Here is a 16,647-nt window from a genome sequence, read left to right on the forward strand (position 1 = left end):
TGGACGTGACTTTAATGTATCCACGATACACCCGCAGACAGCCATCTACAAAATGTGCAAATATTAAAAGAACAGTGGCGGCTTTTAAGGAGAGAAAGTCCATACACTTGGGTAAAACGGAATCCATCCTATTTGGGTCCCACATCAACCTTAAGAAAGTCAGTGACTTCACTATAAAAGTGGGTGACATTGTTATCACCAGGAAAGATGAGGTCACCTACCTAGGTTCCATTCTAGAGGCTAATCTTTCCTGTGATAAAATGGCAACCAAGGTAATCAAAAAGGTCAACCAACGAACGAGATTTCTCTATAGAATCTCCTCTCTGGTCAACAAAAGCACCATGAGGATTCTGGCGGGAACTCTCGTTCAACCCTTTTTCGATTACGCATGCACCTCCTGGTACCCTAGCACCTCCAAAATCCTCAAATCTAAACTCCAAACATCCCAGAACAAGCTAGTCAGATTACTTCTAGACCTCCACCCCAGAGCCCACCTCACTCCTACTCACTTCTCCAAAGTGGGCTGGCTTAGGGTGGAGGACAGAGTAAAACAACTTGCACTGAGCCTAGTCTATAAAATCCGCTACACCTCCCTGATACCGAAGTACATGTCAAACTACTTCCTTGACCGCCATAACCACAACACCAGGGGGAGCTCCACTAACCACGTTAAACCCAGATTCCGAACTAACAAAGGTCTTAACTCATTCTCTTTCTATGCCACATCAATGTGGAATGCGCTCCCAACAGGTATAAAAGAAAGTGCATCTCTATCCTCCTTCAAAACTGCAATAAAAGTTCACCTCCAGGCAGCTACAACCCTAAACTAACACCCTCCCCGGATTGTTAATAATCAAATGTAAACAATCAAATGCAGATACTTTTTCTTATGCCTTCTGATATCTCTCTCTCTCTCTCTCTCTCTCTCTGCCCACTACTTGTTGTCCATATCCTACCAAGTCAGACCTACACCTTTCCAATATCCATTTCTCTGTATTCAATTGTTGATGACTGATGACAACAACCAACCCCCACCCCCCCCCCCCCCACCCCCCTCCACACCACGGATTGTAAATAATGTAAATAATTCAATGTGATGATCTTGTGTGAGGACTGTATTATGATGATAGTATATATGATAGTATATATCTGTATCCTGAATCAATGACCCCGACTTAAACAAGTTGAAAAACTTATTCGGGTGTTACCATTTAGTGGTCATTTGTACGGAATATGTACTTCACTGTGCAACCTACTAATACAAGTCTCAATCAATCAATCAATCAATCCAACTGGAGCAGCAGCGCGAAGCAAGTGTGATATCATGCTCGCTGCAGTTCTCTTTTCGTCACAGACATCGAGCGACAGAAGTGAAGAGGCTCTAAACACGACTACATTCTATAATAACATCAGAAAAAGAGGTTAGATTTGTTGCTATTCGTTTTTTTTCATTTAAAAAAGTCAATAAAAGTCTCTCGACACTTGAAAAACTCTCAACAAAGTACATCGTACAAAAAGCAGCAACAATTGAAAATATGGCAAAAGGATATCAAATATATGGTAATAGCTATTAATAATAACATATTTGTTTTACATGTATGTATACATTTTTTAACCTTTTTAAAGAAAATTATATTGTCACAGCAAATTAAGCGATGACATCAGGGTGACCATCGCCACAGGCCTCTTGGCAATCGAGGGGAAACCCTGTAGATCAGTGGTCCCCAACCACCGGGCCGTGGACCGATTGGTACTGGGCCGCACAAGAAATAAAAGAATTAAAAAAAAAATACAAAAATGTTTTTATTTTGTTATTAAATCAACATATAAAACACAATATATACATTATATATCAATATAGATCAATACAGTCTGCAGGGATACAGTCCGTAAGCACACATGATTGTATTTCTTTATGACAAAAAAAAATAAAAAAAATAAAAATAAATACCATAACCCCCCATGCCTTTAGCGTCCTCACACCTGAAAAGGAGACTATTATATATGTCTCCGTTATCCATAGGTTTATCTAAGACCCATAACACGGTGGTCGAATGGATATAGTCACTCATGAACGGTCAGAGAAGTACAAGGCAACGCAGTATTATGGGCCACCTTGCAAGCAATATCCCGTTCTCATTTGCGGATGTTTTCAACAAATCCGTGAAGGATATGTTCCCGGATTCAGAGATCGCTTGCCAGTACTCGAATGGCAGAACAAAGGCTACTCAAATAGTGAAAGGTAAGTGTTTTTTTTTTTTTTTAAAGTAAGCAGCAAGTACAGTACAGTTAGTAGAACAACTGTGTTTTCATTACTGTGTACTGTACTATATATATATATATATATATATATATATATATATATATATATATATATAGATATTAGGGATGTCCGATAATGGCTTTTTGCCGATATTCGATATTCCGATATTGTCCAACTCTTTAATTACCGATACCGATATCAACCGATACCGATACATACAGTCGTGGAATTAACACATTATTATACCTAATTTGGACAACCAGGTATGGTGAAGATAAGGTCCTTTTTAAAAATAAAAATAAAATAAAATAAGATAAATAAATTAAAAACATTTTCTTGAATAAAAAAGAAAGTAAAACAATATAAAAACAGTTACATAGAAACTAGTAATTAATAAAAATGAGTAAAATTAACTGTTAAAGGTTAGTACTATTAGTGGACCAGCAGCACGCACAATCATGTGTGCTTACGGACTGTATCCCTTGCAGACTGTATTGATATATATTGATATATAATGTAGAAACCAGAATATTAATAACAGAAAGAAACACCCCTTTTGTGTGAATGAGTGTGAATGACTGTAAATGGGGGAGGGAGGTTTTTTGGGTTGGTGCACTAAATGTAAGTGTATCCTGTGTTTTTTATGTTGATTTAATAAAAAACAAAAAAACAAAAAAACAAAAACGATACCGATAATAAAAAAACGATACCGATAATTTCCGATATTACATTTTAAAGCATTTATCGGCCGATAATATCAGCAGACCGATATTATCGGACATCTCTAATATATATATATATATATATATATATATATATATATATATTAATATACATATATATATATATATATACATATATATATATATATATATATATATATATATATATATATATATATATATACATATATACATATACATATATACATATGTATATATATATATATATATATATGTGTGTATATAACACTTTAATTTGAGTGAATTCTAGCTATAAATATACTCCTCCCCCCTTAACCCCGCCCCCCGGCCCCGCCCACAATCTCCCGAATTCGGAGGTCTCAAGGTTGGCAAGTATGTAGAGCAGGTCTTCGACTTTTTAAAGCTTTGAAAAAATACTTGGACAAAAACAAAGGAGAGTGGTGATATTTGCCTTTTACTTACAGTATATGACTTTATTATAATCACCTGTAGTGTAAAGCTGGACACATTGTGTTTGACAATTTCGGTAAACGACTAATGTTATGAGGAAAAGACAAACAAGAGAGCAAAGTAGTTAAGATAGCACTTACCTCTCAGACATGATAGCCACATGTCGCATCCGCGTCGGACAAAAACGAACTCCCAACTTTCCCAATTACTCCTTTTTTTTTCTCTTTTTTTTTTTTTTACAGAAATTGTATTGTGCTCAAAAGTCGGATTTGTGCAGCTAACGCTAGGTAGCTAGCTGCCGCTGAACGAAGGCAATGTGACTGACAGGCAAGGCATAGAGAATTCCCAGAGGGCAGAAAAGTCGATCTTCAATTAGTTTGGTAGGTGAGCCATCAGGCACTCTGGCATCGAGTGGCTTAGTCTGTGGAAGACTTGCCAGCTGTTGTCATTCGATGGAAGCTTTTGATGGTTTACGGACATTTTTTAATTCTCACGGTAATAAAAATACAGCACAAAGTACGCCTCTTGACGGCTCAATATGTTACGCGTATTGTTTCTAAATTTGTGACTATTCTGTTTTCAAAGGACGGATGGCAACGATGGTCCCCGCTCAATCGCGCCATCAGTTTGGGTGTTAAAGACCCGCTGTTCTAGAACATTCTGCCAATTATTAAACGGGTAAGTTTTTAAGTTGTCCACACACTTTAAAGATATTGACTTCTTGAGCTTTTCTTTTTTTTTTAAATTCAAGATTAATTTAGGATTTAAATTTAAAATATACATTGAAATGTTGGCAATGCAAATGCTCACAAAACACCACAAACAAAAGGGGGAAGGAGACAACAAGAAGACACATTTCAATAAGACTAAACTTAACAGTCAGTGGAGGGGAAAAAAAGTATATATATATATATATATATATATATATATGCATACTAGTGTTGTCCCGATACCAATATTTTGGTACCGGTAATACAATTATTTCGATACTTTTCGCTATTTTTCTAAATAAAGGGGACCACATAAAATTGCATTATTGGCTTTATTTCAACAAAAAATCTTAAGGTACATTAAACATGTGTTTCTTATTGCAAGTTTGTCCTTAAATAAAATAGTGAACATACTAGACAACTTGTCTTTTAGTAGTAAGTAAAAAAACAAAGGCTCCTAATTTAGTCTGCTGACGTATGCAGTAACATATTGTGTCATTTTCCATTCTATTATTTTGTCAAAATTATTAAGGACAAGTGGTAGAAAATGAATTATTAATCTACTTGTTCATTTACTGTTAATACTTGCTTACTTTCTCTTTTAACATGTTCTATCTACACTTCTGTTAAAATGTAATAATCACTTATTCGTCTGCTGTTTGGATGCTTTACATTAGTTTTGGATGATACCACAAATTTAGGTATCAATCCATTACCAAGTTGTTACTGGATCATACATTGGTCATATTCAAAGTCCTCATCTGTCCAGGGACATATTTCCTGAGTTTATAGACATAATACTAAAAAAAAGAAGATGTGATGCCAAAAATATTGACGTAGTCATAGTAGTATCGCTCCTGTACTTGGTATCATTACAGTGGATATCAGGTGTAGATCCACCAATGGCGTTTGTTTACATTTTGACGCCGGGGAGCTACGGTGTGTCGTGAAGCATGTTTAGCTATTCCTCGTCCTGCAGGGATGATACTTGTAAGAAACGTACTTTATTTGTCGCCATGGAGGTGAGGATTAGTGATTTAAAAGTAGCTAAAACACTGCCGACAGCGGCTGTACTTTAGCCGCTAGCTAGCTAGCCATGTCTTAAAGCAGTGGTCCCCAACCACCGGGCCGCGGCCCCGGTACCGGTCCGCACGAGAAATAAGAAAATTTAAATAAAAATTAAAAAATATTTGTATTTTTTTAATTTTTTTATTAAATCAACATAAAAAACACAAGATACACTTACAATTAGTGCACCAACCCAAAAAACCTCCCTCCCCCATTTACACTCATTCACACTCATTCGCACAAAAGGTTTGTTTCGTTCTGTTATTAATATTTCTGGTTCCTACATTATATATCAATATAGATCAATACAGTCTGCAGGGATACATGTGTAAGCACACATGATTGTATTTTTTTAATGATGATTTGACCCATCCCCTTGATCACCCCCTGGGAGGTGAGGGGAGCAGTGGGCAGCAGCGGCGCCGCGCCCGGGAATACTTTTTGGTGATTTAACCCCCAATTCCAACCCTTGATGCTGAGTGCCAAGCAGGGAAGAATGCTGGTATGAGCTTTTAAACATAACCCGTTAACTGCTGCCAATCAAATGGTGAATAAGATACTCTTTAGGGTTCATATGTTTGTAAATCTGACTGTGATGAAGTCAGTGCCTCACCAGCCATCAACCTCACCGCACGTCACTGGGGGTTGAGGTGGGCGGGGTCGGGGTGGGCGGGGCCGGGGTTAAGGGGGAGGAGTATATTTATAGCTAGAATTCACTGAAATCCAAGTATTTCTTATATATATATAAATAAAATAAATACTTGACTTTCAGTGAATTCTAGCTATATATATATATATATATATATATATATATGTATTTTACTATATATATATATATATATATATATATATATATATATATATATATATATATATATATATATATATATATATACAGGTAAAAGCCAGTAAATTAGAATATTTTGAAAAACTTGATTTATTTCAATAATTGCATTCAAAAGGTGTAACTTGTACATTATATTTATTCATTGCACACAGACTGATGCATTCAAATGTTTATTTCATTTAATTTTGATGATTTGAAGTGGCAACAAATGAAAATCCAAAATTCCGTGTGTCACAAAATTAGAATATTACTTAAGGCTAATACAAAAAAGGGATTTTTAGAAATGTTGGCCTACTGAAAAGTATGAAAATGAAAAATATGAGCATGTACAATACTCAATACTTGGTTGGAGCTCCTTTTGCCTCAATTACTGCGTTAATGCGGCGTGGCATGGAGTCGATGAGTTTCTGGCACTGCTCAGGTGTTATGAGAGCCCAGGTTGCTCTGATAGTGGCCTTCAACTCTTCTGCGTTTTTGGGTCTGGCATTCTGCATCTTCCTTTTCACAATACCCCACAGATTTTCTATGGGGCTAAGGTCAGGGGAGTTGGCGGGCCAATTTAGAACAGAAATACCATGGTCCGTAAACCAGGCACGGGTAGATTTTGCGCTGTGTGCAGGCGCCAAGTCCTGTTGGAACTTGAAATCTCCATCTCCATAGAGCAGGTCAGCAGCAGGAAGCATGAAGTGCTCTAAAACTTGCTGGTAGACGGCTGCGTTGACCCTGGATCTCAGGAAACAGAGTGGACCGACACCAGCAGATGACATGGCACCCCAAACCATCACCCAACCATGCAAATTTTGCATTTCCTTTGGAAATCGAGGTCCCAGAGTCTGGAGGAAGACAGGAGAGGCACAGGATCCACGTTGCCTGAAGTCTAGTGTAAAGTTTCCACCATCAGTGATGGTTTGGGGTGCCATGTCATCTGCTGGTGTCAGTCCACTCTGTTTCCTGAGATCCAGGGTCAACGCAGCCGTCTACCAGCAAGTTTTAGAGCACTTCATGCTTCCTGCTGCTGACCTGCTCTATGGAGATGGAGATTTCAAGTTCCAACAGGACTTGGCGCCTGCACACAGCGCAAAATCTACCCGTGCCTGGTTTACGGACCATGGTATTTCTGTTCTAAATTGGCCCGCCAACTCCCCTGACCTTAGCCCCATAGAAAATCTGTGGGGTATTGTGAAAAGGAAGATGCAGAATGCCAGACCCAAAAACGCAGAAGAGTTGAAGGCCACTATCAGAGCAACCTGGGCTCTCATAACACCTGAGCAGTGCCAGAAACTCATCGACTCCATGCCACGCCGCATTAACGCAGTAATTGAGGCAAAAGGAGCTCCAACCAAGTATTGAGTATTGTGCATGCTCATATTTTTCATTTTCATACTTTTCAGTTGGCCAACATTTCTAAAAATCCCTTTTTTGTATTAGCCTTAAGTAATATTCTAATTTTGTGACACACGGAATTTTGGATTTTCATTTGTTGCCACTTCAAATCATCAAAATTAAATGAAATAAACATTTGAATGCATCAGTCTGTGTGCAATGAATAAATATAATGTACAAGTTACACCTTTTGAATGCAATTACTGAAATAAATCAAGTTTTTCAAAATATTCTAATTTACTGGCTTTTACCTGTGTATATATATATACATATAAATAAAATAAATACTTGAATTTCAGTGTTCATTTATTTACACATATACACACATAACAATCCTCTATTCATTGTTGTATTTGAAAGTGCAATGCAATGCAACCGACTCCCACACTTGCCATCAGGGTGCGCAATACAACGTAAACCGTTAGCCAACCAAAAAGTAACCACAGAACACTATACTCAACATTCACCAGGAGATGGCAACAAACAACTTAGATCACTCTATTACAGGCAGCATCTGTGAATTTTAATTTGCAGGAAAGGAGTGAGTTTAGGGTTGAATTGTCCATCCTCGGTCTATTCTCTGGCACTCGTCGTCGCCATGACTGTCTCTTCTTCGTTCTTCTGCTTTGTCTCCTTGTTGTGTGTGCAGTTGTGCACTCGCCAAAAGCAGTAGATGTTATAACGTGACTGGGCCGGCAGGCTGTTTATATGAAGGAAAAGCGGACATGACGACAGGCTGTCCTCACTCAGGTCCGCACGGACTTGGAGGGGGCGTGCCTTAAGTCCGGCTGGAAATCGGGAGAAATTCGGGAGAATGGTTGTCCTGGGAGATTTTCGGGAGAGGCACTGAAATTCGGGAGTCTCCCGGAAAATTCGGGAGGGTTGGCAAGTATGTGCAGGAGGCCTCCTCAATCTGTAGCCATGGTGGTGATTGGTTGCTAATATAGCACCAGTGTAGCATGCTACGGATGTTAACAGCCCAATAGTAAAATAAAAAAATTGGCAGAGACAACCCACCTAAGTCCCTGGGAGTGTTTTTCCGAATTCTAGGAGTGTTTTTGTTCCAAATAAACTTTAAGATCGAGGAATCAAGATCAGGGAAAAAGTGTTTTGGGATAAATATTGGTAAGCATTGAAAGATGTACAAAAATTTAGGGAGAAGATTTTCTTGAGCTTTTCTGACATGAAGTCGTGACCTTGTTGACGTCAACATGTCCGGCTTCTCTTCTTTTGGGAATTTAAAGCTGCAGTTTGTTCTCGAAAATGGAACACGATTACAGTGATGGGCGAGCTACTTGGAAATGTAGTAAGCTAAGCTACTAGTTACTTTTCATCAAATATTTATTTGTATTGATTGGTATATATATATATATATATACATATATATATATATATATATATATATATATATACCAATTTATTGTTGCCATATAAAATCCATAATTGACCGTTTATTTGCTTTTTGTTTGTAATAAAAAGATAAATAAAAAAACATTATTCGATTGTGTGTGGTTATGTGTGTTTACACGGTAAAAAATACTCTTAATTAAAAGAGATGTCGTATGGCCAGCTCAAAGTTGGAAGCAAACATGGCGCGAGTGTCTTTTGACCAATAATTTTTTAACCATAGGGTTAGGCAAAACAATATGTTTCCCAGCTGTGGTCCATTGGGTTGGCAGCGGTACCCAGTTGTACACTTTTCCACCACTTGTGGCAGTAATGAATACATCAAACAAACAGAAGAAGTCTGGAGCAAAAGTCATAGAGATGTTTCATAAAGGGGCTGTTTGCAACATTTACACAGTTGCCTAGAGGGCGCTAACTTTCCAATGTATTTTACACAGGACATCCCGCCCTCTCACGGCTTCTACATATGTAACACATGCACGTATATTAGTTTTAGGTGTTGTAAGCCAATAATGGCAATTTGGATAGTTAGCGTTAGCTGTCATTGAATGTACAGCATACTTGCCAACCTTGAGACCTCCGATTTCGGGAGGTGGGGGGTGGGGGTGGGGGGGCGTGGTCGGGGGTGGGACTGGGGTGTGGTTGTGGGCGGGGGCGTGGTTAAGAGGGGAGGTGTATATTGACAGCTAGAATTCACCAAGTCAAGTATTTCATATATATATATATATATATATATATATATATATTTGTATATGTATGAAATATATATACATATATATATATATATATATATATATATATATATATCTACATCCTGAAAATATGCAAACAAAACTGTGTTTAGATAATTAATACTTCAAACTTGCATGAATAAATCTTAAGGATATAACATAACTTGGCTTCTGAGAGCTTCAAAATGTAATGAATAAAATGCTAAAGTTGTTGATAAACAAGCAGTTATTTTAATAATTAAATATGGTCATTTTAAATTAATTATTATGATAATTTAAAATTAATTATTTCATATATGTTTATTTTAATGTATACTTCTATGGCTGGATGTAATAAGGAGTCAGAAAAAATACAAATAAAAACAATTAATTCAATTAATTTTGATGTTTTTAGCAAAATACAGTAAAAATCGATTTAGTTTTTTTTGTAATTAATAAATATATTTATTTTTAGGTAAAATAAACATAATAATATAATTTATCTCTAGTCTGGATGATTTAGTTCTTGTCACCCTGTTGTCCTCCTGTCATAAGGCTGTCCTCACTCAGGTCCGCATGGAGCTGGAGGGGGCGTGGCCTCCAGCTCCGGCTGAAAATCGGGAGATTTTCGGGAGAATATTTGTCCCGGGAGGTTTTCGGGAGAGGCGCTGAATTTCGGGAGTCTCCCGGAAAATTCAGGAGGGTTGGCAAGTATGATGTACAGTATATTCTAGCATAACAACAACATGACTGCAAATTGTTCGTTGCTTCTCTTGGACTGCTTTTGTATGTGTGTACGCGCTTCATGCGCGTTCATGCTAACAAGACCAGGTGAGTGACCGCCGTAAACACCAATGATTTTATTCGGGCCGGTACATTTTTTTTATTACATAAACTTTGTAATTGTGAAAACTATAGACAATTTTCAAACAGATGTGTTCTGCTAACACCTTTGGGATGAATTAGAACGGAGACTGAGAGCCAGGCCTTGTCAACCAACACCAGTGTGTGACCTCACCAATGCGCTTTTGGAAGAATGGTAGAAAATTCCTATAAACACACTCCGCAACCTTGTGGACATCCTTCCCAGAAGAGTTGAAGCTGTAAAAGCTGCAAAAGGTGGACCAACATCATATTGAACCCTATGTGTTAGGAATGGGATGGCACTTCAAGTCCATGTGAGTCAAGGCAGGTGGCCAAATACTTTTGGCAATATAGTGTATATATAAAACATGTGTGAATGTAAGCGTGAATGGTTGTCTTTCTATCTGTGTTGGCCCTGTGATGAGGTGGCGACTTGTCCCAGGTTGTACACTGCCTTCACCCTAATACAGCTGGGATCGGGATCAGTAAACAAACTACAGACTTTATAAACAAGTTGTGGCAACCTTCCCGACACATCGCCTGCTGCATGCTGACTCTCAGTCCCAGCAGCTGACGGAAGGATGCCAGCTGCACGTTCAAAATAAAACTGCAATATCAAATATTGTTCTCCTCCAACAGCATTGCCGTCTTAATCTCACACTGAGACTCCACGGAAGTAGAAGTGATTGAAATGAAGTGAAACGAAGCGATCGGCTCCTTTCGCTCGGAGGGAACATTTTCAAAGCAAAGTCCATGAAGTCGCCGCCATGTTTCCCGGGCCGAACGCCTGTAGTGCGCATGCGCAGACGCTGTGGCGCTTCAGTTTTCAGGAAGTAAGCAGTTGCCTAAAATGCATTAACAAATGACAGTTTTTCGGTAATTGAAAATGTAAACGGTGTTACTAACTGTCTGGAATTTTACCGCTTTCTATCATTATACCGTTTATTTTGACATCCCTAGTCCATTAACAAGTAAAAAGTCAAGGGCGGTCACGGCATGTTCTTGCCATAATAAATGCTGGTCATTTTTTTAGGGCATTACGGCAAGTCACAAGGGCGGTCGTGGCAAATGCTGCGGTTGCGTGGTTAAATTCGAGCCCTGTATATATATATATATATATATATATATATATATATATATATATATATATATATATATATATATATACAGTGTATACCTGTATATGTATATACAGTACATATATATACTTTTAAGTACATTTTCATTTAATCTTCAAAAACTGTATTTTCATATTTATTTCAGTACAATATTTATGCACCTCTGTGCAGTTAATTTTATTTTTAATTTGTTATTTAATTACAGTGTTTTATTTTCCTATATTTAAACACAGTGTTACTGTTCAAACTGTTTGCAATGTTACAGCGGCCTAAAGTATTGAATATACGTGTTGAAAAAAAACCTCTGCCTTGATTTGAATGAATACTTAGGTGTAATATGCTACTGTATTTGAACCCGACAGCCATGTTAATTTCCGTAAACACTGCATCACGTGTGACATATGATGAGTCAAGACAGGCTAATGTTTCGCTCTAACCTTAGGTAATCGTGACCCATCATGCAAAAACAAACAAATCGTCAGGGATTTTCCCAGTATATATGGACATTCTCATTCACCCAGGTCATTGTATTTTCTCTGTATTTTCTTGTTTATTCACTTGGATTTGCAGTCCATTTGCTCTCTATGTAGCGTGCAGCGTTTGAAGGACGCTTCCTTGTTACGTGGGTCTAAAAATAGCTAAGCTACAGGAATTGCTACTGGTTCAAAAAGGAGCGATGCTAGTCCCACGCTACTCAGAAATGTAGTTAAGCTACGTAACGTCACTACTTGTAGCGCGCTATTGCCCAACTCTGCACATTTAATGAAAGGTTTTACGCTACAATGCAGCCAAATGGTGTCACAGACACACACACACACACACACACACACACACACACACACACACACACACACACATTAAACGTGTAATAATAGAAATAAGATCTCACTGCAATATGAATATCTTAAGATAAGAAGCCACTCCCCTTGCCCAACACACACACACACACACACACACACTCACACACAATGTAGTGGGCCGTACTTTATTTGAAATTGTGTTGTAATTGATTGTGTTTCCGGGAATTTTCTAACAAAAAACAATTTGTGTTCTTTATTTTCTTAAGCTACTGTGCTACTTCTGCCCATGATGTCATCAGAGGGTCACGTGGCCACGTCAGGACGCACGCTCACGTTTCAGCATGCAAACAAGAGCGACCGCTGACCCCTCTCACCTCACCACGTCGCCCTTGTTCACTCCAGTAGAACCCAGTACAGCACAGTCCAGTCTGTACAGTACATTAGTATGTCGTACAAGACTACAGTAGTACATCAAGACTACAGTGGTATGTCGTAGAAAAGTACAATAATATGTCATAGAATACTACAGGAGTATGTCATACAAGAGTACAGTAGTGTGGTGTAGAAGAGTAGTGTGACATACAAGAGTACAATAGTATGTCGTACAAGAGTACAGTAGGATATCGTATAGTTGTACAAAACTACAGTAGTATGTTTTAGAGGAGTACAGTAGTATTTCGTAGAAGAGTACATTAGTATGTCGTACAAAAGTAAAGTACTGTCGTACAAGAGTACAGTATATGTCGTTGAAGAGTACTGTAGGATGTCAAAGACTACAGTAGTGTGTCGTACAAGACTACAGTAGGATGTAGTAGAGGAATACAGGATGATGTTATACAAGAGTACAGTAGGATGTCGTACAAGAGTACAGTACGATGTTATAGAAGAGTACAGTGGGATGTCGTACAAGAGTACAGTAGTATGTCGTACAAGAGAACAGTAGGATGTAGTACAAGATTACAGTTTTACAAAAATACTACAGGAGTATGTTGTACGGTAGTACAGTCATATGTTGTAGAAGAGTACAGTATATGATGATATAGAAGAGTACAGTAGGATGTTATACTAGAATACAGTAGTATGTCTTACAAGAGTACAGTAGGATGGTATAGAAGAATACAGTATAATATCGTACAAGAGTACAGTAGTATGTCGTACAAGACTACAGTAGAATGTTGTACAAGAGTACAGTAGTATGTCGTACAAGAGTACAGAAGGATGTCGTACAAGAGTACAGAAGGATGTCGTACAAGACTACAGTCGTATGTCGTACAAGAGTACGGTAGGATGTCGTAAAAGAGTACAGTAGTATGTTATACAAGATTACAGTAGTGTGTTGTACAAGAGTACAGTAGTATGTCGTACAATACTACAGTAGTATGTTATAGACGAGTACAATAGGATGTCGTACAAGAGTACAAAAGGATGTCGTAGAAGAGTACAGTAGTATGTTATACAAGAGTACAGTAGTATGTTGTACAAGAGTACAGCAGTATGTTGTACAAGAGTACAGCAGTATGTTGTACAAGAGTACACTAGTATGTTGTACAAGAGTACAGTAGTATGTTGTACAAGAGTACAGTTGGATGTTGTACAAGAATACAGTTGGATGTTGTACAAGAGTACAGCAGTATGTTGTACAAGAGTACAGTAGGATGTTGTACAAGAGTACAGTAGGATGTTGTACAAGAGTACAGCAAGGTGTTACAGAATCAAAAGGTGCCCCCCCCTCCCCTCAGGGTTTTGCAATTTGATGGGGGGGGGTGCTTTATGGATCGAAACAGCTGTCAGTCGGGCCAACTTGTATAAAAGTGCCCCCCTTTCCTCCCCCCGGCGCGAGGCCTTGCTGTCCAACCAATGGCGTGCTCCGGCTGCGTGACATCACAGCCGTATAAAGCCCCCCTCAGGAGCACCCGGCCCCTCTGAGCAGGCTCAGCGTTCCCGGCAGGAGGGAGCGCTGTGAGGATAAAAAACAAAACTACACGGCCGAGAGAGCCTGTAGTTTTGTTTTTTTCGTGAGTGGTTTTTTCGCCTTCCATCGAGGTCCACTTGTTCTCGCGTTAGATTGTCCATCTAAACCCGGATTTAGGACTTCTTGGACACCTACTGCCCCCGTACCCCCCTCCCCCCAAATCGGCATCCCCGCCTGACAGGTGAGTGTGCATGGCGTTTTTGACTTTTGATTTTGTGGCCCTTTGTGGCCACCAAGCAGGACCGCGTGAAGGCCGTGATGCGTCGTCCCAGAATAGCGGCGATGCTCTGATGACTTTTTAAGGGAATCAGCGGCTCGCTATCACTTACTGCACATGCTGCTTGTCAATCAAGCTGAGGTGTGGCGGGGGGGTTTTGGGTGGCTATTTTTAGCTCCTGGTGTCACCCAGACGGGCTTTTATTTTGGACAAGCGACAACAGCTGCAACTTTTTATAACTTTATAACTTTGCTGAATAAATTAACCGCATTTATTGACATAGATAAGCATTCTCCTTCTGTCATACTTTGCAATGCTTTTCTTTTTCCTCCCAGTCATAACAAAGGCTTTTCATTCGGTTCTTTAAAACCAAGTTTGTGTTTTTTCTTCTTGTCACTTCTAGTTCCTGCTCTGCGCACAATAATGATGCTCATTTTCCAAAGAAAAGCATGGAAAGATGATATAAGTTTCTAAAATGACTGCATGTTGTCCCGCCAACGCAAATCAACTGACCAATCAGACGAGCTCAAATAATATTCCTTTAAAAAAAATCGAATTTCTCTGAGGATCATTCAGAATCCCCCCCACCCCTGACCCCATGATCCTCTCCCAAAATAAACCCTGAGGCTGCAAGGCCTGCTGGTCGTCACGGAGATAAGACGGGACCATGACTATGCAGGTTACCGCGTTACCGACGACCTCCTGACCTTCCGTTTCTCTTCTCTTGCAGGGAGCCGAGCAACATGTCGACACAGGCGCCGACTTTCACGCAGCCGCTGCAGAGCGTCGTGGCACTAGAGGGTAGTGCCGCCACGTTCGAGGCGCAAGTTAGCGGTAAGTTGAGGGGGGTTTGGGGGGAGGGGGGGAAAGGTGTTGGCTCATCCTCAAGACTGACACCATTTTGTTTGTGCTCATCATGCTAATGTGCTAAAGCCATTAGAAATGGACTTCCTCTGTGCACGACATGGAACATTTGCTTAGACCTAAGCCCAGCTTTGTTGTTTATTAAACTGCAATTAGGTTACCACTGAGGATAATGAATAGTAGGAGTGTCCTGATACGTATATTGGAGCCTCGAGTTTTGGCCGATCCCGATATTAACCCGATATGATATCAGCAGGAACCTAACATACTTTTAGTTTGTAATGTGGAATGTTAGAAAAACATTTGATCAAAGGAAGTTGGTCAAACCAGTATGAAAAACAGAAACATATTTATTAGGGCTGTGAATCTTTGGGCACCACACAATTCAATTTGATTCTTGGTGGTGACAGTTCAATTCAGAATCGATTCTCAATTTAAAAAAGATTCTCGAAAATGTAAAAAAAATAAATAAATAAATAATTTTTTTTTAATCAATTAGGAATTGTTCCAAATAAGAGTCACGTTTCATTTGGAAATTATGCTGTCTGGAAGTGAAGTGGGTTGGTAATAGTTTTTTTGGCGACATCTAGTGGCCACAATAATTAATTAAATTATGATAATTTTGTTACTGTATACTTTTTAACTCGCTTCTTCCTTGGATACTTTGCATACTTGCTTGAATTGACAAATGTGCTGTTTTAGGCTGTAATGTTGTTCAATTATTATAAGTCTAGCTTGTGTGTTGTGTGCTTAGCTGCCTGCTCCCAGTAGCCTATAGTTTACCCTGTTTACCTTTTGTACATGACTTGTCTAAAATAGAATAAAAGACCAAATTTGTGTGCTTATTGGAAGACATTTAGATGTTTACTTGCTCTATAACTTTGCACTAGTAAACACGCTGCGGGACTGCTTGTATCGGAGAGTTTGGATGAAAGCCAATAAATGGTAATTCGATACTTGTTTTTTGCTGATGTCGGAGTAATAATAATATTGAATTGGAACACCCGTAATAGGTCGCACCAAAGGGGTCATATTATGGTATTTTTTCTACATTTAAAACACTTCATTGGTCTACATAACATGCAATGCTGGTTCTTTGGTCAAAATGTTGCATAAATGATGTTTTGCAGACCATTTTCAAGCCACTTTCTGAGCGTCTCGTCTTATTGCTTATTTACTATTTCCACTTTGACAGCGTCTTATCCCTGCTTCTCTTTGTTCTAGTTTTTAGCGTTTCCATGGCGAGTCTACTGACAAAGTTCGAACTATA

General features: G+C 38.8%; 2 protein-coding genes across 3 annotated transcripts in view; one reads left to right on the forward strand and one right to left on the reverse strand.

Moving 5' to 3' along the window:
* Positions 1 to 3,723, reverse strand: part of LOC133613138 (alpha-tectorin-like) — a 72,040-nt gene extending 68,317 nt beyond the window's left edge. For both annotated transcript variants that reach the window (XM_072914583.1, XM_061970524.2), the window contains exon 1: positions 3,558 to 3,723. The gene's annotated coding sequence lies outside the window, so the exon portion shown is untranslated. The remainder of the gene's footprint in view (positions 1 to 3,557) is intronic.
* Positions 3,724 to 14,271: 10,548 nt separating this feature from the next.
* LOC133613364 (titin-like) overlaps positions 14,272 to 16,647 on the forward strand; it is a 206,438-nt gene continuing 204,062 nt past the window's right edge. The window contains exons 1-2 of the mRNA XM_072914530.1: positions 14,272 to 14,477; positions 15,244 to 15,347. Of these exons, the coding sequence (XP_072770631.1) occupies positions 15,257 to 15,347 (91 nt within the window). The 5' untranslated portion in view covers positions 14,272 to 14,477; positions 15,244 to 15,256. The remainder of the gene's footprint in view (positions 14,478 to 15,243; positions 15,348 to 16,647) is intronic.

Source organism: Nerophis lumbriciformis, linkage group LG13 (assembly GCF_033978685.3).
Source record: "Nerophis lumbriciformis linkage group LG13, RoL_Nlum_v2.1, whole genome shotgun sequence".
Taxonomy (NCBI): Eukaryota; Metazoa; Chordata; class Actinopteri; order Syngnathiformes; family Syngnathidae; genus Nerophis; species Nerophis lumbriciformis.